The following is a 26,230-nucleotide window of genomic DNA, read 5'->3' on the forward strand; positions in this document are numbered from 1 at the left end:
AGGGGGAGGCCCAGGGGCAGTCTGACCTACGAGCGATCCCCAGCTCCTCCACGTGAGGCGGAACTCCTCCTTCGCCAGGCGGAGCTTGTCTGGAGGTAGTCGTTGTGCTCGGGCGTGAAGGGGTGGCCCTGTCGTAGTGATGTGGTGCCGCACTCCGTGTTTGGGCATCAAATTTGTGAACTGAGGTGCCAGAACCGGTGGGAACTCAGCTAGGAGCTTGGTGAGCTCGTTGCCAGACAGGGAAATGGAGTCCAGGCGCAGGGCTGGTAGGCTGGCTTCTCCCAGGGAGTAAGTTTGGAAGGTTCTGGAGTGTACTAGCCACTTCCCTCGCAGGTTGACTAACAGGCTGTGGGCCCGGAGGAAGTCGGCTCCCAGGAGTGGCTGGGCGACGGTGGCAAGGGTAAAGCTCCAGGTAAAACGGCTGTCATCGAATTGTAATTAGACTGTATGGGTACCGAAAGTCCGTATCGTTGTGCAGTTTGTGGCTTTGAGGGCGGGTCCCTGTTGCCTGCTACAAGTGTCACGGCCGGTCGGAGGTAAAACACTGACCTCTGCTCCGGTATCGACAAGGAAACAACGCTCGGACTGCTTGTCCCAAACGAATAGGAGGCTGTGTTGGTGGCCAGCCGCCGTAACAAACTTGCAGGGTGGGCAGCATCAACGGGCCTCCGCACCCCACCTCTGATGGTGGAAACACAGCTGGTCCTCAGTGCCGTCACCTATGTTTCTGGGGTCTGGTCGCTCGGCTGCTGGGACTGGTTTAGGTAGGTGTTGGGCACGGTCTGGCGATTTGGCTGACAGACGAACTGCTCTCGCGTTTGGCCTTCCACAGGACATCTGCCCGGGCGGCTACCTCACGTGGTTTGCTGAAGTCGGCGTCGGCCAACAGCAGGTGAATGTCGTCGGGCAGCTGTTCGAGGAAGGCCTGCTCGAACATCAGGCAGGGCTTGTGTCCCTCAACCAAGGCCAACATCTCGTCCATCAGGGCCGATGGAGATCTGTCCCCCAGGCCGTTGAGATGAAGCAGGCGGGCGGCGCGCTCACGACGGGAGAGGCCGAAGGTCTGAATGAGAAGGGCCTTGAAAGCCGGGTACTTGCCTTCCTCCGGAGGACACTGGATGAAGTCTCCGACCTGGGCGGCTGTCTCCTGGTCCAGGGAACTGACCATGTGGTAGTACCGTGTGGAGTCGGAGGTGACCTGTCGAAGTTGGAACTGGGCTTCGGCCCCAGTCGAACCACACGCGGGGCCGAAGCGTCCAAAAGGTGGGCAGCTTGGGTGCCACTGCGTTGGCTGCTGCGTTGTCGTTCATTGTGTGGGTCCAAAATCCGTTTGGACCGTCGGGGTCACCAATATAGCGGCTGCTACTGTGATGCGAGAATAAAGACACGAGTCTGCAAGCTGTGGAACAAGACTGATTTATTTACCCGCCTTGCGCGGGCCTTTTAAGCCGCGCGGTTCCCGCCTTCCGAAAACGGAAATGACTTACGTGCTATGTCACCAAAACCTTTTCGCGCACTGGGTTCTCCCCCGTCACTGGGGGAAGACAAAGGCCGAGCACCACCTTGGGCCCCGCCGCTCCGACGACACGCACCCCAACCGCCGAGCCGGTTCGCCTGTGCGGATGATGAGTCGCCACAGTTGCATGGTTTTGTCACATTTCCATGGCTTCAAAGATGGATTTTTAGCTAGAGTTTGTGTGAGCGACTGGGGGAAAGATCAGGGATTTCCTCCACTTTTAAGGTGAACCTGTGTTTTGGGTGTCAGTGTTGGCAGGGGTGGGTAGTGAACAGGCAGGGAGACTTTCTGGAGATTTTTCCCTGCTGCAGTGGAGGGAGAAGATAGTTTGTCAAACATTCCCAAGTGTTATCTTATTTCTTTTTCCCATCTTGAAGACCTAGTGTTAACACTAGAGGTTTTGGACCAGCCACTGATTATCTTAATAATTGAAAGTTTCTAACATCAAAAGGGAAGACTAACTTTTTTCCCTCTAAAATTGAAAACTATGTTGCAGATACAATACTTGAGATAATTTTCACAGAATTTTAGTTTGCTGTTTTCTTTAAAAATAAATCATGTTGTCTTTGATCTCTCCTCTCCTCCTTCCACTCCTCATTGCACTTGCTCACCATGCGGTTTTGTACTAGGGATAGGGTGCGCAACCCTTATCGAGAATTTAACTTCCCCCTCCTTTTGTGAATGTGTTAACTTTCATTTGCTATCTGAATTTTTTCAGCACAGTCTGTACCTGTTACATTGTGGTGATATCTGGATTAATATAATTTGGATTGCAATTAAACATGCACACTAAAAGTTAAATCCCCAGAAGTGTCTTCTTCAAACTCATGTTTAGACCAATGGTTTCGAAGGATAGACATACAAGGTATTGGTACATGTTCAGATTGTCCTGTAGTGTTCAATATTGTGAGCAATTCAGGTGAAAGTGCTTCCATTTATGCATTCCACAATGTGAAACAAACAAAAAGAAAATGTGTGTTACTTTAATACTGCACTAACTTGGTGAACTTGTGGTGTACACAACTGTAGATAGGAGAATTCTGTTAAAAAAGTGTTCAAAGACCAGCAGCAGGGTAAGATGACTCTGCTGTAGTCTATTATTTATGATACTGTTAACTAATAAAGTATATGAATGACTATTCAAAGACTTTGACTTACTGATGTGCGTGACACCTAACCTAGTTGGTTATAATGTGTCTATGTAATATATTTTGCAAATTTTAAGTGCAGGCATTACACCCCATACCAAAATAGAAAGGCTGTGACTCAGTTACTAAATGCAGTTTCCATTGTGGAGCAGAACTAATCCATACAGAACACAAATAAAGCATTCCCCATCAGATCTCCTGTCCTTTATTTAACTTCTCCATAAATTCAGCTCCAAATGGTATAAAGTGCCATACTTTTACCCTACTACAGAGCAAAGGCATTTCTTTGAATTCTGTATTGGACTAATTTGTGATCATTTTATCTTTCACCCCTTGCTCCATTCTCTGCCATGTGTGGTAAACAGTTTCTCTACATGTGTCCTAGCACAGTCCTTGGAAATCTTCAAAGAACATTTTTCAGATTGTCCCTCAGCATTCTCTGTTTAAAAGAAAATGTTCCCACCTGATCCTGTTTGGAATAAAGCCACCAGTTCTGCTATTGCTCTTAATCAGCTGGTGAAAAGGTTTGGAGCTGTGAATTCTTGCAATGGAAAAATGGAGAGCCCCAAGCCTGTAAAAGAACTTGGGACTTAAGTAAAGAAAATTTCAAGATGTAAGAAATGTGGCAGCTCAAATAGACAGCAATCTGATCATTGACTATTTTAATAATGTTGGGTAAGGCACACCAGGGATTACTTCATCATCTTCAAACAGCACATGGGATCCTTTATGCATTCCTGATAGAGCAGTTTAACATTCCAGCTGACAGTCACTGCCTTTGGCAGTGCAGTACTTCACTGGAAGAGAAGGATATTCCAGGAGATGTCAGAGATGCTATAATCATTGACAAGGTGCAAGAAAGGAGATGTCTGTCCTAGGGAAATCATGGACAGGGTCCTTCTCAACCGCCTCCTCCTAGTGGCCAATGAGCTTGTTTAATAAAAAGAGAAAATGCTGGAAATACTGTGCAAGTCAGGCAATATATGTTTCAGAGTGAGAAAGAGAGCTGCTAGAACAAGTCAATGGCCTCCCATAAACTGGTTTGTGGTGATGGAGCTCCTGACCATTAGGGGGCAGCGTCTCACTGAATGACAAAGTGGATTCTCTTGTGCACACTCTGAACTCGTTGGTGTCAGCAGGTGGCCGGAGCGGCGGTGTTGTCGTGGTAACGGGACGCCGCGGCATGGAGCAGGAGAGCGGCCCGGGGCCGGCGGGAGGTGCGGGGGAGCGGCCCGGGGCCGGTGAGGGGGTCTTGGGGGGAGAGCGGCCCGGGGCCGGCGGGAGGTGGGAGCGGCCCGGGGCCGGCGGGAGATGCGGGGAGCGGCCCGGGGCCGGTGGGGGGTCTGGGGGGAAGGGGGGGGGAGAGCGGCCCGGGGCCGGTGGGGGGTCTGGGGGGGAGGTGGGGGAGAGCGGCCCGGGGCCGGTGGGGGGTCTGGGGGGGAGGTGGGGGAGAGCGGCCCGGGGCCGGGTAGGTGGGGCTAGGAGTGGTGGATCCCGGGGCGGGTCTCTGCCCCGTCACTTTGCCCTCAAAAAAGCAGCCAAATACCGAAAGAGGGGAGGCCATTCGGTCCATCGCGCTCATGCCGCCCCACCCCACTCTAACCCCCCCTCCCCCACCCCCACTCCCTCCACTCTAACCCCCCTCCCCCCCACCCCAACTCACCCCCACTCCCTGTTGTTCATTGTCTTAAATAAACAAATTCTCTAGTTAAAAAGTTTGTGGAAGCTTATAACACATTGTCTTGGGGAAACGTCTCTCACAACTTCAGTTCAAATGAGTGGTGTGTCACAGGAATTGGTGTTGGGGCCTCAAACTCTGATAATCTTGTCAAGCTGAAACATACAAACAAATTTACCAGGTTCTGTTTCTCATTCCCTTTAAACTCACAAGCTTAAATGAAAAAATTGTTATGGTACTCTGTAACAAGTGAAATAAGGGAAATCAAAGGGAAATGTGGTAAATTGGATCAGCAAATTTGCGAATGACACCAAAACTGGGGAATAGTGGACTGCGAGGAAGGCTATCAAAGCTTGCAAAGAGATCTGGACCAGTAGGGAAAATGGACTGAAAAATGGCAGATGGAATTTAGTGCAGACAAGTGTGAGGTGATGCACTTTGGGAGGACGAACCAGGGTAAGACTTACACAGTGAATGCTAGGGCACTGAGGTGTGCAGTAGAACAAAGGGACTTGGGACTATAGATCCATAATTCATTGAAAGTAACATCACAGGTAGATAGGGTAAAGAGATCTTTTGGCACATTGCCCTGATTTATGAAGGCCATTGAGTACAGAAGTTAGGATGTTATTGTTGAAGTTATATAAGACGTTGATGAGGCCAAACTCACCGTATAGTGTGCAGTTCTGGTCACCTACTTGCAGGAAAAATATCAATAAGCTTGAAAGAGTGCAGAGAAAATTTACATGGATATTGCCAGGACTTGAGTTATAGGGAAAGGTTGGATAGGTTAGGACTATTCCCTGGAGTGCAGGAGAATGAGGGGAGATCTTATAGAGGTGTACAAAATTATGAGGAGTATAGATAGAGTGAATGCATGCAGGCTTTTTCCCCTTGGGTTGGGTGAGACTGGAACTAGGGGTCATAGGTTTAGGGTGAAAAGTGAAATACCTAAGGGGAATGTGAGGGGGAACCACCACTCAGAGGGCGGTGTGAGTGTAGAATGAGCTGCCAGTGGAAGTGGTGGATGTGGGTTCAATTGTAATATTTAAGAGAAGTTTGGATAGGTGCATGGATGACAGAGGTATGGAGGGCTTTGGTCCAGGTGCAGGTAGATGGGACTAGGCAGAAAACCAGGCTGGCATGGACCGAAGGGCTTGTTTCTGTGCTGTAGTGCTCTATGACTCTAAAACTGTGCTGGAGCATTAATAGGAGTAGCATCCAATAGTCTGGAAAATCTGCTAATCCATCACCATCAAAGTTCCAAAGGTGCTTGATTATCAGTTTTATTGTAAATAACTTGGATGAAAGCACTCATCGTATTAGGAGGCTACAAAAGGGAAGATGTGGGTTGTGAGTGGGCAAAGATCAGGCATAATGGAGTATAATACGCAAAAATGTGTAATTGCCCATGTTGGGGAGAAAATTTTTTTTAAAAAAGCATATTATCTAAATGCTGAGTGATTACAGTCTCTAAGATGGAGGGATACAGGTATCCCAGTGCATGATTCACAACAGGCTGTATACAGGTACAGCAAGTAATTAGGAAAGCTGACAGCGTGTTACTGTTTATTGCTTGGTACTTTAAATAGGGAGTTCATGCTTAAATTAGAGGACATGTTTGAGATTTCATTTGGAATACAATGCTTGAGTGGTTGTCTAAAGGTGTAAATGCATTGGAAGCTGTTCAAAGTAGGTTTACTAGACACATGCTTGAAATTTAGAGCTTAAAATAGCATACACTTAATTGAAACACTTAAGATTCCAAAGGATCCTAAAGCTATGCATGTGGAGAGGATATTTCCTCTTGTTTGAGAATCCAGAACTAGGGGTCGCTGTTGTATAGAACATAGAACAGTACAGCACAAGAACAGGCTCTTCGGCCCATGATGTCTGTGCCAAACACAATGCCAAATTAAACTAAGTCTCTTCTGCCTGCACATGATCCATAGCCCTTCATTTCCTGCATATTCATGTGTCTATCTAAAAACTCCTTAAACACCACTATTGTATCTGCTTCCACCGCTCCCCTTGACAGCCTGTTCCAGGCACGTATAGATCTCCTGTGTAAAAAAAAATAAAACTTGCCCTGCACATTTTTAAACTTTGCCCCTCTCACCTTAAATGCATGTTCTCTAGTGTTTGACATTTCTAGCATGGGGAAAAGACTCTGATTATCTACCCCATCTATGCCTCAGATTCTGACTGTCTACCCTATCTATGCTCATTTAAGTTGTCTATATAAGACAGATTGGATGATTTTGTTTTCCTCTGAGGGTCATGATGTTTTGGAAAACTCTTCCTTGAAGGGCAGTAGAAGCAGTGTCTTTGAATAATTTTAAGGCAGATGCTCGATAAACAAGGAGCTGAAAAATTATGCAGGTAGACTGGAAAATGAAGTTGAGGTTAAAATCAGATGAGCTATGACCTTATTAAATAGTGGTATAGGCGTGAGGGGCCCAGTGGTCTGTTCTTGCTTTTAATTCATGTATTCATATATGAACCTAGAGCATGAATATACATAATGGAGTGCTTCCTGTTTAAAGAGTTAGATACTAATGCCCAGAAATAGGCCACCACATTTCTTCTACTTTTCTGAATAAGTCCATAAGTGTATCATTGGGTGTAAAGTGCTTTAGAATATCTAGATAGAGATGTAAGAAGTGCTGTACATATGCAATATTAACACAGTTTCAGTGACATCTAGATTTCTGCTCCAGATTGTTATCCATGATTCCATATGAATAACGGGCCTTTGTGGAGGTCGAGCTGGCAAATGGTTTACTAGCCTATGTTGATACACTAAGAACAGCTATCTGGATGATGTAATGTAGAAGGGGAGCATTGTGGAGCCTTGTCCCTTTGTTACTAAGAAACCACAGAAGAAGAGGAAGAATAAATGGAGAAGTAAAATAAAGATGAACCATATACTGAATAAAGGCTGCTCAGCCTATCAAATATATTCAATGTCATAGACTTTGTCCAAGACACATGTCCTGATGTTCATGGTGCAGTCAGTAGTGGCTACCTATTTTGTCAGGGATGTGCATTTAAAAAGACTTCAACTTAAGAAGGCTAACAAAGATGTGGTTAATGCTTTTGTACAAAAATATTGTTGCGGAGGGCTTGGCAGGAGCCTAACAATTAGATGTATCTAAACTCAAGGATCAAACTCTTGAGTTTCAAAAAGAACATCTTGCCTTAACCTATCATTGGTGATAAAATGTGAATGCATTTTAGCATTCCTTGTACCTTTGCTTTTGTTTGCATGGTTTAAACTCCTAAAATGTGCAGGATGACTCAATTCAGTAAAACTCTGATAATCTGATAGCCTAGTTTTTGGTAATCCTAATGGTTCAGCATCTGGTTCACCACGTAGTGTTTGCCGAGCTCCCTTCGCACTCAGTGGGGCCCCAGTTCCTGTGCTCTCTTTAACCTTACATGGTTCAATGGAAAATTTATTGTGATACTGTGCAACATCTTAAAAAAAATCAGTAAGTGTGTGCCAGATTATTGGAGATTCACTGTATCTGTTTTACTATTCACTTTGAATGTGGCCGACCCTTAAAAGTAAAACAGAAAAAAATTAAATGTTGCCTTGCTTCTGACAGCTAAGTTTGAGTTGTTTAATTGTCCACCACTATTCATGATCGGATGTGGCATGACTGCAGAGCTTAGATCTGATCCAACACACAAAATGCTGGAGGAATTCATCAGCCCAGGCAGCATCTAGGGATGGAAGTGGATAGTCTACGTTTCTGGAGAAGACCCTTCATCTGGACTGAAGTATAGAGGGGAAATGGCCGGTATAAAAAGGTGGAGAGAAGGGGCGGAGCAAGAGCTGGCGGGTGATAGGTGGATCCAGATTTTGGGGGGGGGTGGGGTTGGTTGTGTGATGGGCAGGTGGGGGAGAGGAGTGTGGGAATGGTGCCAGAAGCTGGGAGGTAATAGGTGGAAGTGACAAAGGGCTGAAGATGATGGAATTTGATAGGAGAGGAAGATCTGATCTGTTGGTTGTGGGGTCAGTTACCTCTGTCTATTGCATGCTGTTTATGTTGTTTGCCATACAAGTATTCTGTCTTGTAACTTCACCAAGTTGATCCCTCTTTCTGAATATGCTCCTAGCATGCCCTCCTTCACTTTTCATTACTCCATTATATACACTCTGGTTCTGAGTTTGGATTAAAATTGTGAAGGCCTTTTCACTAAAGGGTGAAATACCAGTTTTGACTGAAAAACCTGGTTAAGAAAGATCTTAAGGATCTCTTCTTGCTTCATTAGCATATCAAACACTGGATGACACCTCTGGTTAGGTTATCCCCACTGATGCGATGAAGCACAGAGAGATAGAAGCTCAGAGTCAATTAGTCTGTAAACCTCCTGAATTTTACAAGTTTTTATTCAGACCTCAAAAAAAAGAATGTATTGGCTTGATTTCAAAGTTGACAGATGCTTTATCTAGTTATTACTTTATAATAACTAGGCTGTGTTCATGTTGATTTAGAATACTCACCTGAGTCAAAGAAGTTGGTACAGATTTCCATGTCACTGGTTGCTGAGCGAAATTTGCAACTGCGTGCCGAGGAACACAGACTGGAAGATATGTGAGTAGCAGCTCAACAGTAGGAACTTATAATGAGCCGAGTTGTGTCTTTAGAGCTGAACACTGATGTGGTCGTAGTCATAATGTGAAGACGCAGCTTCCACCATAGCTTGGTGTTAATTGGCCTTGCCTGATTTGCCAACAAGACCTGGAGTTCAAAAATTCCAAGGTTTACTGATTTGTCTTTGAATAACTATTCAAGGCACTGGTATAATTGCCACCAGTGGCCTGGATAGAAAGGGAAAAGGTGATCCAGGGTTTCCTCTCCTGTTTGCTATTCTACAAATTTTACAAGGAAGTTTCTTTCTGTCTGTCAGCTATGATGCTCTGTGTAGTGGAATTTTGTGCTAAATCTCACGTGTGAAGAATGGCCACTTGAGTCAGGTACTCCAGGGCTGCCAACACCCTATCAAGGGTCAGAGGGGCACAAGGGCTCAATAATAAAAGAGTCTTTATGAGCTGTTCATCTTACTTCATAATGCTGTCCTGGTCTAAGATTTTGAGAATTACAGTTTAAAATGAGTAATCCATCCATACAGTGACATGGTCAAATTTTTATTCTGTAAGGTTACAAGATAAATGGCCTGTGAATTTAAGTTGCAGATCAGGCAACGTCTGTGGAGACTGTTTCTAGTATTTTGTGTTTTTATTTCAGATTTCCAACATCTGCAGTTCTTTTTTCTTGACTTCCATTTACTGTCCCATATTCTGGAGGAAGGAGACTGGATGTCACTGAAAGGCTTAGCAGCAGGAAGTAGTTTTCTGCTGTTTGCTGCAAAGGCATCCAATGTACAGTATCTTGCACACACATTCTAGTGTGGCAGTCAAGTGCTTTACCAAGGGAGTGCTCATCGAAAGTGGTCTTTGGGATGAGATGTTAAACTGAAGCCTTGTCTGACTTTGCTTCTAGATGTAGACTATCTCATGGCAGTATTTGAATTTCCCCTCTGTATTCTGAACAATATTTATCCCACAACTAGCACCAATAAAATAAGATTGTCTGGTAATTACCTCATCTGTTTGGGGGTCTTTCTATTCACAAATTGGGGCCTGCTAGCATTGGGGCTCTGTACTGGACTAATGATCTAGAGCACAGCACTAATGCCTCAGAAATAACATCAATTCCTGCAACAGCAGTTGGGAAATTTAAATTCAACTAAATTAATAAATAAATTGAAGTAAACCTGATATCAGTAATGATGGCAATGAAGCTGCAGATATTGTTAAAACCCATCTGGTTACAAATGGACTTTAGTGAAGGAAGGTTGCCATCTTTACCTGGTCTGACCCGTCTCAGTCTCCAGACCCACCAGTGCACTTGACTTAACTGGCTGAGCAAGTCAGTGAGTCCAAGGCCACTTGGTATGGGAAATACTGTCATTGCCAGTGATGTCCGTGTCCCAGGAAAGAACAGATAAAATTAGATGACTACATCTTAAAAGTTCTTCATTTGTTTGAAGTGTTTCGACATCTTAAGGGAGGATATTTATAAATTCTGTGGGAATTTGAAGGTAAACCACATGCACTGATACAAAAATCATTTTAGAAAAGGTATCAGTATTGTTATTTTGAAATGCACTCTGTGCAGGATCAGGTTCCAGAAATTAACACTGAATGAGGTTAGAAATAATTCACATGGAATTTGGGTAGAATGGTGTCATAATTTCTCATGATATATGCTGTTCCTCATATATCTTAACTAAAATGTCATCTCTTCCTCCTGTTCTTAAATTTACAGAACATTGGTTTGTCTTCCATTCAGTGTCTCTACAGCATCAAAATTACCATCAGTCGTGCAAGTCCCCACTTCCAGTTACCTCTCTTCCCTTGTATTTGTTTCTTTCACTTTGTAAATGATCCAATGTTATAATTTGTATTGTTAAAATGAATGTAAGGACTCCATCTAGTGGATGTTCTTAATACCACCCTAATTTCAACCTACTGTAACAAACATGTGTCTCCAGTTATACAAATACTGAGATTTCTCTTCATTGTCCTTGTTGTTTTAAATTAAACTAAAATTCCTGGTGTTGACGAGCCCACGTTTCCCATACAGAAAAGAAGCTCTCGCAAAGCTGATGACTGTTCGATTAGACCGAGAGAATATCAACACCCTGGGAAATTTTGAGTGCATGGAAAATGTCTGCAGTCTTTACCTTCAGCAGGTAATTCCTGCTCCCGCAGGTGATTTCACTAAATTGATTGAAGAGAAAATGCCCAGGTGTCTTTTGATAGCTCTTTGGGTAAATCACCCACAATAGAATTAGGGTTTACAGATTGTAAATTACCAAATTTGCCTGCAGACGGTGTGGATATCTCAGCCAGAGCAGTGGCAGTGGTGAAATATTTTGCCTGAGCACTGTGGGAAAGAAAAGGAATATTGTCACCTTGCCACCTGATGTTGGAAAGTAGCACAATGGATCATGAGTGCGGAGAGGACCAATCTTGACCATAATGCCCACCACAGTTAAATATCTGCTACTCTCACTGTCTGTGCTTATACGTGAGTGGGAAAGCTCATTCAACGTGTTGATAAATGCATTATGGGCCACCTTCTATGCATTATGATTTTATGATAGAACTCCATTATTGTAAGTCATTGGAGAGTAGACAGTGCCTGTGGGATTGGGTCTCATGTATCGGAAGCAGAAAGGGGAAATAAAGTATTCAGAGTCACTGGTAACTAACCCTTTCCAGAATAAGTGTTAATAAGGGACATTGAACCAGTAATGTTGAATAAGCAAACTAATGTATGGAGAAGCAGTCAGTTACCTAGATTGATTTTAAATAGGGAACTGTTGTACAGGAATAACAATGAAATCCAAGCTTATGTCTACAGAACAGGGGACTCTTTGTCTTTCATCTCTCTCTATAATTTGATCATTCAAATAGACATATAGAAAGTCCAGTAAATAGGAACTTTTCCAAGACAAGTTTTATTGTTTTGAAAATGTACTAAAGTCATTCAAGTGTAAGTGTTAATACTTCTACACTAAAAGTTCCTTTTAATTCAACTCACTCACAATCCAGTCAAAATTTACTTCAAATTTCTGCTATGTAAATTAAAATAGAAACAGAAGACACTGAAAATACATAACAGGCCAATCTTAGCCCATTTTAAGCTTCAGATTAATGTTTTATCCGTAACTCTTCATGTGAACTAGATTGTAGAAAGTTTGACCAGCAGGGTCATGATACCAGAAATCATTCCACCTCAGAACATGTGAACAGTGAGCCTTTAACTGGAAGATTACATCCGTTATTCATTCACTTTCCATTTCTTCAATCCAACCACAGAATCAAATTAAGAAGATAGAAAATTTAGAATTGTTTCACAATTTAAGGTAAGTGAGTTTAATTGATAATTTTGTTAGTGGATTTTGTTACAAGTGAAGTACTTGTTCCTCATAATACATGTGCAAGACAGGTTGGTTCAGGCATACATGCCCTTGCTCACTTCAAGCTGCCCCACCCACCCTCTCATTGACGCCTCTCACTCTTCATCTTATTCAGTGCCCACTCTCTCCCTAACTTCCCTCCTCCAATGTTTGCAACCCCCTTCCTTTCTCCTGAACCTTGTTGCTTGGTTGTCTTCTTCCTTTCATGCATTAGGTGCCCCTTTCCCTATCTAGACATTGGGAATCCAACTGCAAATGGACATGTTTATGTATGTGGAGTAACTTCAGCCAGTCCCTGAGTGTGGAAAGTATTACAAGGAAGTGAGCCTGGTGGGTCCACTTTCAACTCCAGTTCTACGCTCAAGCCCCCCAGCTCTCTTCCCCCACCTTGCCTTTCTCTCACTTCCTAACCAATGGCTGCTCAGCCTGTGGTTTAGCCCAGATCCCCACAGTGCTCCTGTTTGCATTCACAACTACATACCCAGAAAACATGGATTGCTTCACATATCTTGGGAGCCACCTCTCAATGGTGATAGACATTGATGCTGAAATTAACCATCACCTTCAGTGCATCAGCGCAACCTTTGGTCACTTGAGGAAAAAAGCATTTGATGATCAAACCCAGTGCATAACCAATTATCTGTTGGGAGCAGTGATTCATGTCCTCTTGTATGGATCAGAGATGTAGATTACTTACAGCAAGCACCCTAAAGAATTGGAGAGATACAAGCAATATTGGGTAAACATGGAAAGAGTGTACCGCCTCCCAAATTACCCACCCATCCATCACCTGCTGCCCTACTTGAGTTTGCAAGTCTCACACTCATCAGCCACATCACAATCCACAGAACTAGAGTGCAAGCAAGTCATCTTTGATCCTGAGGGACTGCCTGTGAAGAAAAAGACTAGTGATACATGTGCATAGTTTTTTTTTCCCCACTCAGTACAAATATTCCTACTCCTCAGTGAGATTCCACTGACCCAGTGAGAGACTATCTACTAGTTGAGAAAGTTACCAATCATTCACTGTAAGGATTCTTGTTCTTCATGGAGTCATTACTGACAGGGTGGGGTCATTCAGCTTGTGGATCTACAATTACTAACTTTATGGGCCGTTGCTCATACTTTGTAATTGTCCAATATAGAAATGCCTACTGGTTTGGGATGAGCACTGTGCAATACATTTAGTACCTAGTTCAAGAGCCATGTTGAGAGGGAGCCCATGCATAATGCAGGGGGATCTAAAAGGAAGAGGGAACTATTAAGCTATTTAATTTGGTGTTACAGATTTTTGACACTGGCTGGCAACAGAATCCAGAAGGTGGAAAATCTTAAATGCTTACAGAAGTTGGGATTCTTAGACCTCTCGAATAATCAGATTGAACAACTGGATCCAGGTTAGTTTGTTTTAGTCATCATTTCATAGCTTAAAGCAGATATTATCCGATAATTGCTTGCTCCAATTAGTCTGTCATTTCATTTCTAGAAGCTATTTGGATCCACATCAAGTCAATGGAAGCAAAGTTCTCTCACTAGTGGTTGTGGGTGTGATTAATGAAATTGGTTGCAGCAATCTCAAATCATGGAAAGAATTTAACATGAAATTACCATGATTCAGCACAAATTACCATCTCTGTTTCAGGCTCTTTTAATCTGTCAGTGATGCTGTTTCATGCTTTGAGTGTTAAGGCACATTTGTGCAGAAAGCCTTTGACCAAGCTGTGACCTACTGTCTTGGGAGTGGTTCATGCTGAAAGTATTTTGTTCATCAATAAGCAAAAAAAAGCATTTCTAATGAAAAATGTTCCAATGAAATAAAATCTTTTCATTCTCTCAGACCGTGTGTTAAGTCAGTTTCAGGATTATTATAAATCTATTAAAACAGAAGGATTTGAATTATAACACTTTTTAATGTGTACAGTATGGTACATGAATTATTTGAGTGCTGATCAATTATAAATGCCCTTTTCATCTGGAAGCAAGATTTTACACATCAAGCTCAGGTACATATCCCTGGCATTGGTGCATTACTGCTAATGTGCAGTTCCCTTGCAAGAATTAGTTACCAGGAGAATGCCACAAATAAAGGATTTGGGGTACAAAAAGTGACTATCTAGCAATGTTAAAGGTCCATAGAATGATGTAAAATAAACAAATAAGAAGGCTGCAATATATTTATTAGTTTGTATGCATGGCACACAGTATGATTTTTAAAAAATCATTATAATGTTGAAATGCAAATTAACACAATTAAGTTCACACTCAAGCCCCAAGGACCTATTGGTATATTTTCAAACCGATCTAAATACTGCAGTATTCTGTAATGTGGCATTGTGGTTATACTATTGGGCAAGAGGGCTGGATTAATTTAATTCTTTGAGCAAGAATCAGCATAATTGTAGAATTAAGAAGTTATGATCACTAATGGTGACCATAAAACTACTGGACTGTTGTAAAAATCTATCTGCTTCACTAATGACCTTTATGGAGGAAACCCAAGTATTCCAGCCTAGGCTAGCCTAAGTGTGCTCCTGTTCTATAGTAATGTGCTTGATTTTCACCTTGCACTCTGTTCAAGGACAGTTAGGGCTTGTCGGCATTGCCCAAATCCCACAATAGACTACAAAATAGTCCTCTGATACAAGTGGAAGTTTTCCACAAGATGATGTGATAAATGTTACTGATAATGCTCATTCTGGCTGTCAACCCAGATGATTCTACAATTTTTATCTTGGCATCCAGCTGTTTCAAATGATTCTGGGGTTTTTGTACCTTTTGTAACTTCTGTACCTTTGTCCATTCCACACATTGGCCACTATTTTTATGAAGAGCTTCCTTTTGATGGTCTTTAAATTTAGTTTCCACTGTTTGAACACGACCCCTTCCCAGCTCCCAAACCTCAAGATGCTGCCACAGTGTGACTTGTTTTCTCATTTAAAAATAAGCCTTTTATGTTCTACGTCTCTGATAGTTGTTTATGCAGGAATAAATGTAGAATTCTGGTGCCAGTTGTCAAGGTCGATGGGAATGTAAATTTCCTGTATCCTTTGTTTCTTGGGAGTGGCTAAATTGTGTGCAGAGAAGATAAATGAGCTCAAAAGGGTTGGAGTACGTTCTGAGTGCAGCATTTACACCTTCCACATCCAAAGTGAATAGATTCATAATCATAAAATGATAAAAGAACCAAAGAGGGCCATTTTACTCATAATACACATGCCAACTCTCTGAAAGAGCTGTTCCAATCCTTCTCAAAAGCTACTTGGTAGATAGTTCCAGGATTTAGGTGGAGCTGTAATGAAGGAATAGTAATCTATTTCCAAGTCAGGATTGTGAACAACCTGAAAGGCATCATGCAGTTGGTGGTGTTCGTCTTTGTGGCGCATATCACATGTTGGGGAGATGCTGTTAGAGGACCTGGATGGCTATCTGCAGTGTTCTGTGCCAGTGGTGGAGGGGCAATTATTTAGGTGGTGGATGAGTTTCCAATCGTGCAGACTGTTTTGTGCTGAGTGTGAGTAGTGTTGGAGTTGGACTCACCTAGGCAAGTGGAGGATATTCCTTTGCACTGCTGTGGATGGTGGAAAGGCTTTGGGGTGTCAGGAGATGAGTCACTCACCCCGGCATACCCAGCCTCCAACAAGCTTTCATAGATATAGTATATTTGTGACTACTGGATTGTTGATGGAGGGGTATTTGCTGATGGTAATATAATTGATTCTTAAGGGTAGGTGGTTAAACACTGTCTTGTTAGTGATGGTAATTGCTGTGCCGTTTTGTGGCATAAATACTATTTGACTCTTATCAGCCCAAGTCGAGCTGTTGTTGCATGCAGGGATGACTGCTACATTTGCTAAGGAATTGTATATGGGATTGATCCTTCTGCAGTCGTCAGCAAACATCCCAACTTCTGACTTCGTGATGGAGGGAAGGTCATTGATGCTGCTGCTGAAGATGGTTGAGTTTGGGGCAGTAACTGGAAAAACTCCTGCAGTGATGTCCTGGGATGTCCAACTATCACAACCATCTTCCTATGTGTGTGCTATGACTCCAACCAGTGCCGTCCCCTTGATGCCTATTGGTTTGTGTTTCACCAGGGCTCTTTGATGCCACACTTGGTAAATGCTATCTTAATGTCAAGGGCAGTCACCCTCACCTCACCTCAGGAGTTCAGCTCTTTTTGCTGTCTCTCTGGAGCCTGTTTCAGTTCCCTTTTAAAAGCTTGTACTGACTCACCAAGTATTTCAGAAGTTTATTCCCAGGACTAATGAATCCCTGAAAAGTTAATATCTGCTACAGACCATGTAAGCATATCTTCTTAATTGTGCTATGTATATACACTTCAAATAACCAGTTCAAACAAACTGTATCTAATCCCAATATCATCCTGAAAAGTATTAAAATTGCTCACCTCATTGGCCAAGAATGTAATTGCATTGTAATTACATTGTGATTGTCAGTACAGAAAAATTAAAGAATGGCGACATTACAATTTCCGAAGGATATGATGAGAAAAGTATGTGACCATGAATCATGACTGGGGAAGGGATGTAAAGTCATTGGGCAAAATAGAGTATAGAACAATTACAGCACAATTCAGGCCCTTCGGCCCACAAAGCTGTGCTGAACATGTCCCTATAGGATTATTTATTTATTTATTTTGCTACCTGTGGCAGATGTTCTGACAAAGCCTTTAAATGTGCAAGGTATTTCCCTCATTATTGACATTTCTTTTTATCTTTGTACCTAAGGTGAATTTCCAGAACGTCTCATAATTCTGAATATGTCAGGCAATGGCTGCACAAAACAGGAAGAGTATAGGTGAGGCATGAGTTCTGGTGTCTTGTTTCAAGAGTTTGCATTCCAGATTTTGAGGGGGTAGCAAGGAATATAAAAAGTTGACTGACAAAGAATAGTTGATATCTGTTCTTCAGACCAATTGAAAGGAAATGGAGATTGCCTTTCAGTGTGGTGACACTTGCGGGCTGCCCCCAGAATACTTTACGCAAAGATGCATTTCACTGTGTGTTTCAATGTACGTGTGACTAATAAAGAGATCTTATCTTTCTATACTTTGTTGACTGCCTGAATTAGAAGGAAAGTTTTTAATTTATTAATAGATTGTATGCATTGCTGGCAAGGACAGCATTTATTGCCTACCCCAACTACCCTGGAAATGATGGTGATACACCACCTTGGTCATAGAGAGAGATACCACAGGATCGCGTCCTTCAGTCCACCATGACTTCACTGACTATCAGCCACCCATTTGCACTAATCCCACATGAATCCCTTTTTTTTTTATTGTTCTTCCCTACACTCCCAACCAAGATTCTTCCACTCACCTATGCACTAGGGGCAATTTATAGCGGCTAATTAACCTAACGACCCTTTGGGATGTTGGGGGGAATCCAGAGCAACAGTAGGAAATGATGTGGATAATGTGCAAACTTCACACAGCCCCTGATTGAACCTGGATCTCTGATGCCATAAGGCAGTGGCTCTACTAGCCGTGCCACCTACTTGAATTGCTGAACGTCTCCCATTGAAGGTATTCCCATGGTGCTGGTGGGGATTGAGATCCAGTATTTAGACTTAGTGACGATGAAGAATATTCAGAATTGGTTTTTAAGAATTGGTTTATTAATATAGTCACATGTACAGAGATATTTTTCAGAGGTACAGCGAAAAGCTTGTCTTGCATACCGTTCATACAGATCAATTCATTGAACAGTACATTGAGGTAATACAAGGTAAAACAATAACAAAATGCGGAATAAAGTGTAACAGCTACAGAGAAAGTGCAGTGCAGGTAGACAATAAGGTGCAAGGCCATAACGAGGTAGATTGTGAGGTCAAGAGTTAATGTCAGCACAGTGTGAGGACCCACAATAGGTGTAATTTCCATGCACCAGATTCTCTTGTCATTCTTGATGCTGGGTGAGATTGTGCAGTTAGATGGATTGGGGACTTTCTATTGGATAGTCAGAGCAAATAATTGCAGTGTGTTTTTTTTAGATGGGACACACTGCAGCCATGCATGCTAGTATCAGAAAAAAGAGTAAACGATTAAGGTATTGGATAGGTGGGCTTTGTCCTGGATGGTGCTGAGATTCTTGAATGTTTTTGGAGCTGTTGATCTGGACAATTGGGAAGTATTTCATCACACATCTGCTATGTACTGTACCTTTTAGGTGGTGGAAAAGAGTCAGAAGGTGTATGATGCAATATACCCAGCCTCTTGTAGCCTGATTATTTATATAGCTGGTTCCTTTAAGTTTGTGGTTAATAATGACTGCTAGGATATTGATGGTGGTGGCTCAGTGATAGTGATGTCATTGAACACTTTGGGGCATGTGGTTAAACTTGTGTTGGGAATGTTGGGCAGGCATGGTAGTGTAGCAGTTAGCTATTACGGTGCCAGAGACCTGGGTTCAATTGCGGATGCTGTCTGTAAGGAGTTTGTATGTTCTCCCTGTGACTGCATAGGTTTCCCCTGGGTGTTCCGGTCTCCACCTTCCAAAGACGTACGGGTTAGGAAGTTGTGGGCATGCTATGTTGGCGCTGGAAGTGTGGTGACACTTGTGGGCTGCCCCCAAAATACTCTACGCAAAGATGCATTTCACTGTGTGTTTCGATGTACATGTGACTAATAAAGAAATTTTATTTTATCTTATCATGGCCTGGTACCTGTGTGGCACAAATGTGACTTGTCCTATACCTAGCCATGCCTGAATGTTTTCCAGGTCTTGCTACAATCTAGGCTGCTTCACTTTCTGAAGATTTGCAAATAGAATTCAGCATTGGACTTGTTACAAGGAGGTTAATTTTAACAAAACTCATTTGGCAGAGCACCCATTTCACACCCTTCCCAATTTCCCACAGACTTCAATTGGAAATAAAATCTGTCTCTTTTTGAAATGAGCAATCAATACAATCCTGTTAGTTTCCTTCCCCCATCTTTCTCTATGCTACAAAGGAACAGCTGGTGTACGTGCTCTATCCACAATGTAACATGATATTTGCCTTTGCTGATGGGAACTGATAATCGGGCCTTCTGTCAGTGATTTCCAATATTTTACAGGGAGCAGGTGATACAGACGCTTCCTGCCCTGCAGCAGCTTGATGGTATCCTTATCCAAAGGAAGGAAGATCCAATTGAAGCTGATGAAGGTGGAGATATTCATGATTTAGATGGTTCTGAAAACGAGGAGGATTCCGATGAACTGTACGACACTGAGTCTGAGAAGAAGGATTCACTACCTAACATCTTCACTTCACCGGAAAAAGTAAAAGGTACAGACTATTTACAGCATGATTCATGTATGACTAATTCCAACATATACAGCATTCCCAATGTTGTGTAGAAAGGATATTCTAATGTTGGATTTGAATTGCAGGGGTAATCTCTTAATCCTGCATACAGAAATTACCTTCTTTTCTCCTCAATCAGAAGTGGGTACATTTCTGAATTCTCCTATTGCTGAAATGTCCTGACGATACAGTGGTTAGCTGCTTTATTAAATCTCGCTTAGGGGTTTAGTACAGCCATTTGTCTCACTAAGCCATTTCAGAGAGCAGCTAAGAAGTAATCACTTTGTTTTGGGTGTGGAATCACATGAAAGCCAAAACAAAAGGAGAACATCTGATTTTCTTCCCAGAAAGGATTATAACAGCAATCAGTGGTTTCAGGTTTGTTTAATTAGCTGGATATATATTTGCCAGAGCTCTGGTGGAATTTGAACATGGTTCCAGATTGTTGGTCCAAGCCTCAGGATTGCTAACAAAACTGTGCTACCCTACTATACTGCCATGAAATAATTTTATAGTTGTAGAGTTACACAGCATGAAAACAGGGCCTTTGGCCCAACTCATCCCTGCTAACCAAGGTGCCTTCCTGAGCTAGTCCCATTTGCCTGCATTTGGCCCATATCGCTCTAAAGCTTTCCTATCTGTGACTCTGTTCAAATATCTTTTAAATGTTGTAGTTTTACCCACCTCTATCACTTCCTCTAACAGCTTGTTCCACATACCCACCACCCTCTGTGTGGAAAAGCTTGCCTCTCAGGTCCCTTTTAAATCTTTCCCCTCTCACTTTAAACCTATGCCCTGTAGCTTTAGACACCCCAAACCTGGGAAAAAAGGCTTATATGCGCCCCTCATAATTTTATAAACATTTATAAGGTCACCTCTTAGCCTCCTTCACTCCAGGGAAAATGGTCCCAGCCTATCCAGTCCCTCCTCATAACTCAAACCCTCCTATCCCACTCTCCTGAATCTCTTCTCCACCTTTTCTAGTTTAATTGCATCCTTGTATTAGCTAATTTTTTTGCAAAGACGCAATTTTTTTTTGGAGTAGTTCTAACATTGAGCCCCTTCTGCTGGAAGTGAGCTGATGTAGATCCCATCTGAGGTCATTTTGAATTTGTGTGATGTCCTCTTCATTCACAATAATGAGTCGTGTGACAGATGGTCAGGGAGTAATGAGTTGTGTATCTGACATCATCCACAAATCACAACCCATCAAATGTAAAGAGATAAAACCCTTGAAGCTCACCATCCTGGATAATATCTTTGAAAACAGAAATATTCAGATTTAAAATCCAGAACTTCCTACTGATGGGGCAGATGTGGTTATGAAAATACCTAGGTTGAACGTCATTTTAAAAGATCAGCCGCAGTTGATCTTTTTATACACTTCTCACTAATACTTATAGTATTCTGTGCTGTAACAGCCAAAGAAATTCTATTCCCTACTAACTAAATCAAAACAGTGATGGCTTCCTATTTGAGCTGCAACATTCTGATGCATTCCATAACCTGGATATTTGCCATTCTTTGCATTTTATTGTCCATTTGGCTCTGTACTGGGAGTGATCTACAGATAAAATTGCTATTCATTTTGCTGATATCATTAAAAAGTAAAATTTGGTCCAATAAATGGATTTAATAAAAATATGCATTTATTATTGGCTTTAGTGATTCAAAGTGTGGCTGTGGCTAACAATACAGACAGTGACATTTTAACCATGTTGTAAGATGCATTGATCTTTATTAATAAAATGGCATTTATTTATTTGAGAGTTAAACATTCTTCTTATTTTTGAGGTTTTGGGTTAAATCTCCCCTTTATTTCTGATGTATTTGGGTTAGGTTAGTATTTATCTTCATTTTTAATCTATCTTTGTTTTCTCTGAGCTCCCAGACCAGTATTCTCTGTAATCAACCACCAGGAGGCACCTGAACCCATCAGGTATAACTCCACTTTCAATCTTTTCCTTTCCCCAGTGGAAGATACCACCACTTCAGCTTTGGACTGTTTCTCCGATTAGCTTGAGAGCCAAGCTGGGCAGTGTTCATAACTTCATTATTTCCTATTGTATGGCCCCAAGTTTGAGCATTTTAACACGCAATGAAGCTGGCCAGTTTGACGCTCCTACCTTTTAATCTCTATTACTTTGTTTCCCTACCCAAAGTTTCATATATAGTTTAATGGAGCTGTTTCAGCTGACAGAATATCAAGACATCTATTTATTTTACCTTGTATTAGTCATGAAAAAATAAGCAATACCAGCATTACTCTTCCTCTCATTGTCCCCTCCTTCTCGTTGTCCTCTGCTTGGCTGCGTCCAATTACTAAGATTGAAAATGCAGTACCGTAAAAAACAAAAAGCACATTGCCCCATTAGGAGCAGCAGGGGTAGTGCTGCAGCACACTGCATCACCAAATAATTGAATGCAACTTCAATATTTAGAGAACATATTTACTTGATTTAAAAAATGGAAAAGTCTGAAATTGTGTTTTTCATTTAAATCTGAAATCAAATGTCATGTTTAAATATTACTTTCATAGCAGAAAATACTGCTCAAATAAATTCATATCTAGTTTAATGGAGCTGTTTTCATTAATATATTAAGCAGTGATTTATCCAAGGTGTTTAGATAGAAAATGATTGCTTCCATTGGATGAGAAATCTGTGGAAAAAAGCATATAAGATTTGCAAAGAATTTGAGGACTGAGAGAAGGAGAAAAAATTTTGTACAAAGGATTGAGTCACTGATTGAACTGAAGATTGTGTTATTATTTTCAGAATAGGTTTAGATGATGATTGAAACAAAGGGTAATAAAGGGATCATGGGAATTGAGCAGACACACGGATTTAGGATTACTATTGTCATGAGGAATAAATACTAAAACCAATGAGTAGGGCTAAACAGACCTGAATGTTATAATTTTATTATAATGTAATATAATGTGGGTCACTGCTACACTTAAGAGCTCGTTAATGCCATTTGCATGAAAACTGCTGGTAACATTATTAAAGATGCAATGACTGTGGTCTTTGATGAGGCTGCAAATAGAAATAGCTATTGTCACCATGGCAAGTCAGAAATATAAGCAGATTCTATAAGAAATGCCCAGCTTTTTGTCTTCATATTTTCTTTTGCAGAAAGTTTATCTTGGCTATGATTCCAACATTAAGCCAAAAGTATATCATGGGCCATAGCTTAGAATTTTTAGAGCTTTGCAGATGTTACCAGCAGCAAAATAACACAGATGCTGGAAATCTGATATAAAACTAAAAAAATACTCAAAGTACCCAACAGGGCAGACAGCATCTGTGCAGAGGAAAAGAGTTAATATCTCAATTTGATGGTTTTGCATCTGTTGTCAGATATCTGTTATATCTGTTGTCAGATCTGGGACCTGAGGTCTGACTGGCTTCATTTGCCATTACATGTCCATTTGCCTACATAATTATCCAGGTACGCACAGATATGAGACTTAAGAAAATTGTGTTGATAACCTACAATAAAAAATCAATCTTACATAAAAGGCACTTCAATGCTAAACTCAGGAAGTTAATATCAGATAATCTAGGTGAGTGGTATAATCTGGAGGAAGTTGCTGGGAATGTGGGGTTGGATAAAATGGGATTAGTGTGAAAAGGATGCTGGCTGGTTGGTGTAGACCCGGTGGGCTGAAGAGCCTGCTTCAATGCTATATAATTCTGTGAAACTGTTTCAACACTGGCCTAGGGCTAATGCCATGTATTTAAACACTGTCCCAAAAGCAGCTGTCAGCAACTTTATCTGACAAACACCATGTCCACAGTTGAGGTGCAGGTGTTAACTATTGATTGTAAATGGCTCAGAGCTGCAACCACAGGAGTGGGCAATCGTATATTGCAAGGTTGATGGGATTCTTGCCTTATTGTGGTCAAAGCATAGAATACAAGTGGGAAAGTGTGCTGGAACTGTTTAAGAGATTACTGTCTATAGTTCTGGTCATCATGCTACAGAAAGACTAGGACTTGTAGGACTTTTTTTCCTTTGAGTGTAGGAGTGAGAGGTGATCTTATAGAGATGTATAAAATCATGAGGGGCATAGACAGGGTGAATGCACTCAATCTCTTTCCCAGGATTGGGGAATCCAGAACTACAGGGCATAGGTTTAAGGTGAGAGGGGAAAGATTTAATAGGAACTTGAGGGGCAACTTTTTTACACAGAGAGTGGTACATATGTGGAATGAGCTGCCTGAGGAAATGGTTGAGGCAGGTACAATAACAGCTTTTAAAAGACACTTAGACAGATATATGGATTGGAGAGGTTTAGAAGGTTATGGAGCAAACGTGGGCAAATGGGACCAGCTTGGATAGGCCTATTGGTCTGCAGGCACGGTAGTGTAGCAGTTACCGTAACGCTGTACAGCGCCAGCGACCTGGGTTCAATTCTGACCGCTGTCTGTAAAGAGTTTGTACGTTCTCCCTGTGTCTGCGTGGGTTTCCTCCGGGTGCTCCGGTTTCCTCCCACATTCCAAAGACGTACAGGTTAGGAAGTTGTGGGCATGTTATGTTGGCGCCAGAAGCGTGGCGACACTTGCGGGCTGCCCCCAGAACACTCTACGCAAAAAGATGCATTTCACTGTGTGTTTCAATGTACATGTGACTAATAAAGATATCTTATGGACCAGTTGGGCCAAAGGGGCTGTTTCTATGTTTCCATGCTGAATGACTATGAGTGTGACTAAAGAATGTAGAGGGACTGGAGAGGGTTCAAAGGAGATGTAGAAGGATGTTGCCAGGGTTGGAGAGTCATAGTTATGACATGTAAGTGTCCAGGCTGGGTTGGTTTGTTTGGAACAAAGGAGACTGAATGATATTTAATTGAATGGTATAAAATTATGAGAGTCCCAGAGAGGGTAAAAAAAACAACTCATTCCCCTGAACAGAGAGGGTAGTAATCAGGGAGCATAGATTCAAGTTAATTGGTGGAAGGATTAGAGGGGAGTTGGGGAAAAAATTGTTCCACTATCAAGAGGTGAGGGTTTTGAACTCGCTGCCTAGATGAATGATGAAGGAAGAATCTCTCAACATATTTAAGAGGCTGGATGAGTACTTGAGGTGCCACAACCACTGTGGATCAAGAGATGGGAAATGGGATGCACCTAAAGGCCGTTTTTGGCAGGTGTGGTTATGATGGGCTGAACAACCAGCTTCTGTGCCATAACTACTTATGGGCTTGATTGAGAGAAGATTTCTTTTGCTTTATTCTCTCTTTAGTTTGAAATAATTTGGAAATATTCCCAAATATTTTGGTACGTAAAAATTAATGTATTTTTTGGTGTTCCTTGCCTGGTATATAAATTATTTTAGATTATATGGCTACCAAAACTGTTTAAATAATTATAACATTCTTTCAGCAATACTTAATGTATTCATGCTTTTGGTTTGCAGATTTCTTTGCTGAGCTTCACAACGAAATGGTATTTCGATCTCAAGAGCGAAGGAAGGAAGTTGAAAAAGACCACAAAACTAGGCTGAATGAACTGCAGGAGATCCGTAACCAGTTAGCTCGAATACGATGCGAACCAATAAGAATGAACAAGATTTCTAATTATCCAAAGAATGATCCAAATTTTGGTTTGCGAGAAGCTGGACAAAATGAAGAACGTGCTGCCCAGACTGAAATCTTGGATTGATGGTCCAGGGCAGTTGTCACAGGGCGAACTGAGGAATTAGTTCAAGCAGTTCAACTACATCAGCTGCAAGGATTCATTTTTATCCAGTTCAACCATAAGTCAAAAGAGCATTGACCTGATAATATTTAAAAGACCAGTTAAGAACAGAGAAGCAGAACAAACTTCTCATTAAAGGAGTAGGACATTTTATTTAGCTGAAATTAAAACTAAAAAATAAACTTGATTCCTTCATTCCCCCTCCCCCCATTTCCTTTGCCTCATTTGGTAAACCTTCTGAGTATTGTATAACTAATCCCATGTTCATTCTATAGGTGGAGTGAAGGATTTGTGGTGCTCGGTGGTCAAGGTGTAAATACTCTGGGTAGTTTTGTATTGAGCCATATAAATTGGGTTTATCTAGGTTTCATCTCAGATCTGTGCTAGTTTTCAGGTGTGCATGTGCTAACATACTTCATTCATACTCTTCATAAGCTTCCTCACATTCCATTTCATCTGACTCAAGCAACATAACTAACTTTTCTTTTCTCCTTCATGTATATTTAGTTTCTTGTTAAGTATCTCAGCTACTCCCTATGGCAGGTATTCCTAATCTGTTTTGGGAGCCTATCCCTATATTTCATTGTCTTGCCTTTGCATCAAAGAAAGGAATAAACTTGAGGGCTTTTGACAAGCACCAAGTAGACATCTCATCCAAACCTTGAGTTTATTGAATCCCTCAACATGCTGTGCCCCAACATTTTTTTTAAAGTTACATCTTAAATCAATTCCACTAGTTAAACATTTCCTTTTCCCATCCAAATAGTTGTCGTGCTTTACCATGGTTTCTTGTAACTTATTTGTTTTTCAGTCTCTGGGCATTGAGTCCAGGCCAGCATTTATTGCCTATCCCTAATTGCATCTGAGAATG

The 26,230-nt window shown here is 41.7% G+C and overlaps 1 protein-coding gene across 2 annotated transcripts; it reads left to right on the top strand.

The window, feature by feature from the left end:
• Positions 1–3,812: 3,812 nt before the first annotated feature.
• Positions 3,813–25,641, top strand: LOC127582908 (leucine-rich repeat-containing protein 46-like). 2 transcript variants are annotated; one of them, XM_052038556.1, is made up of 8 exons: positions 3,813–3,905; positions 8,847–8,946; positions 11,002–11,110; positions 12,243–12,289; positions 13,631–13,740; positions 17,092–17,161; positions 19,425–19,636; positions 25,079–25,641. In XM_052038556.1, exons 1-8 carry the CDS (start codon positions 3,848–3,850, stop codon positions 25,321–25,323), a joined length of 951 nt encoding a protein of 316 aa, XP_051894516.1. In that variant the 5' UTR covers positions 3,813–3,847; the 3' UTR covers positions 25,324–25,641. The 2 variants fall into 2 exon arrangements, with proteins under 2 accessions (XP_051894516.1, XP_051894517.1); XM_052038557.1 differs by having other exon boundaries at positions 3,813–3,881.
• The last annotated feature ends 589 nt before the right edge of the window (positions 25,642–26,230 follow it).

The sequence above is a fragment of the Pristis pectinata genome, chromosome 25 (assembly GCF_009764475.1).
Source record: "Pristis pectinata isolate sPriPec2 chromosome 25, sPriPec2.1.pri, whole genome shotgun sequence".
Classification (NCBI taxonomy): domain Eukaryota; kingdom Metazoa; phylum Chordata; class Chondrichthyes; order Rhinopristiformes; family Pristidae; genus Pristis; species Pristis pectinata.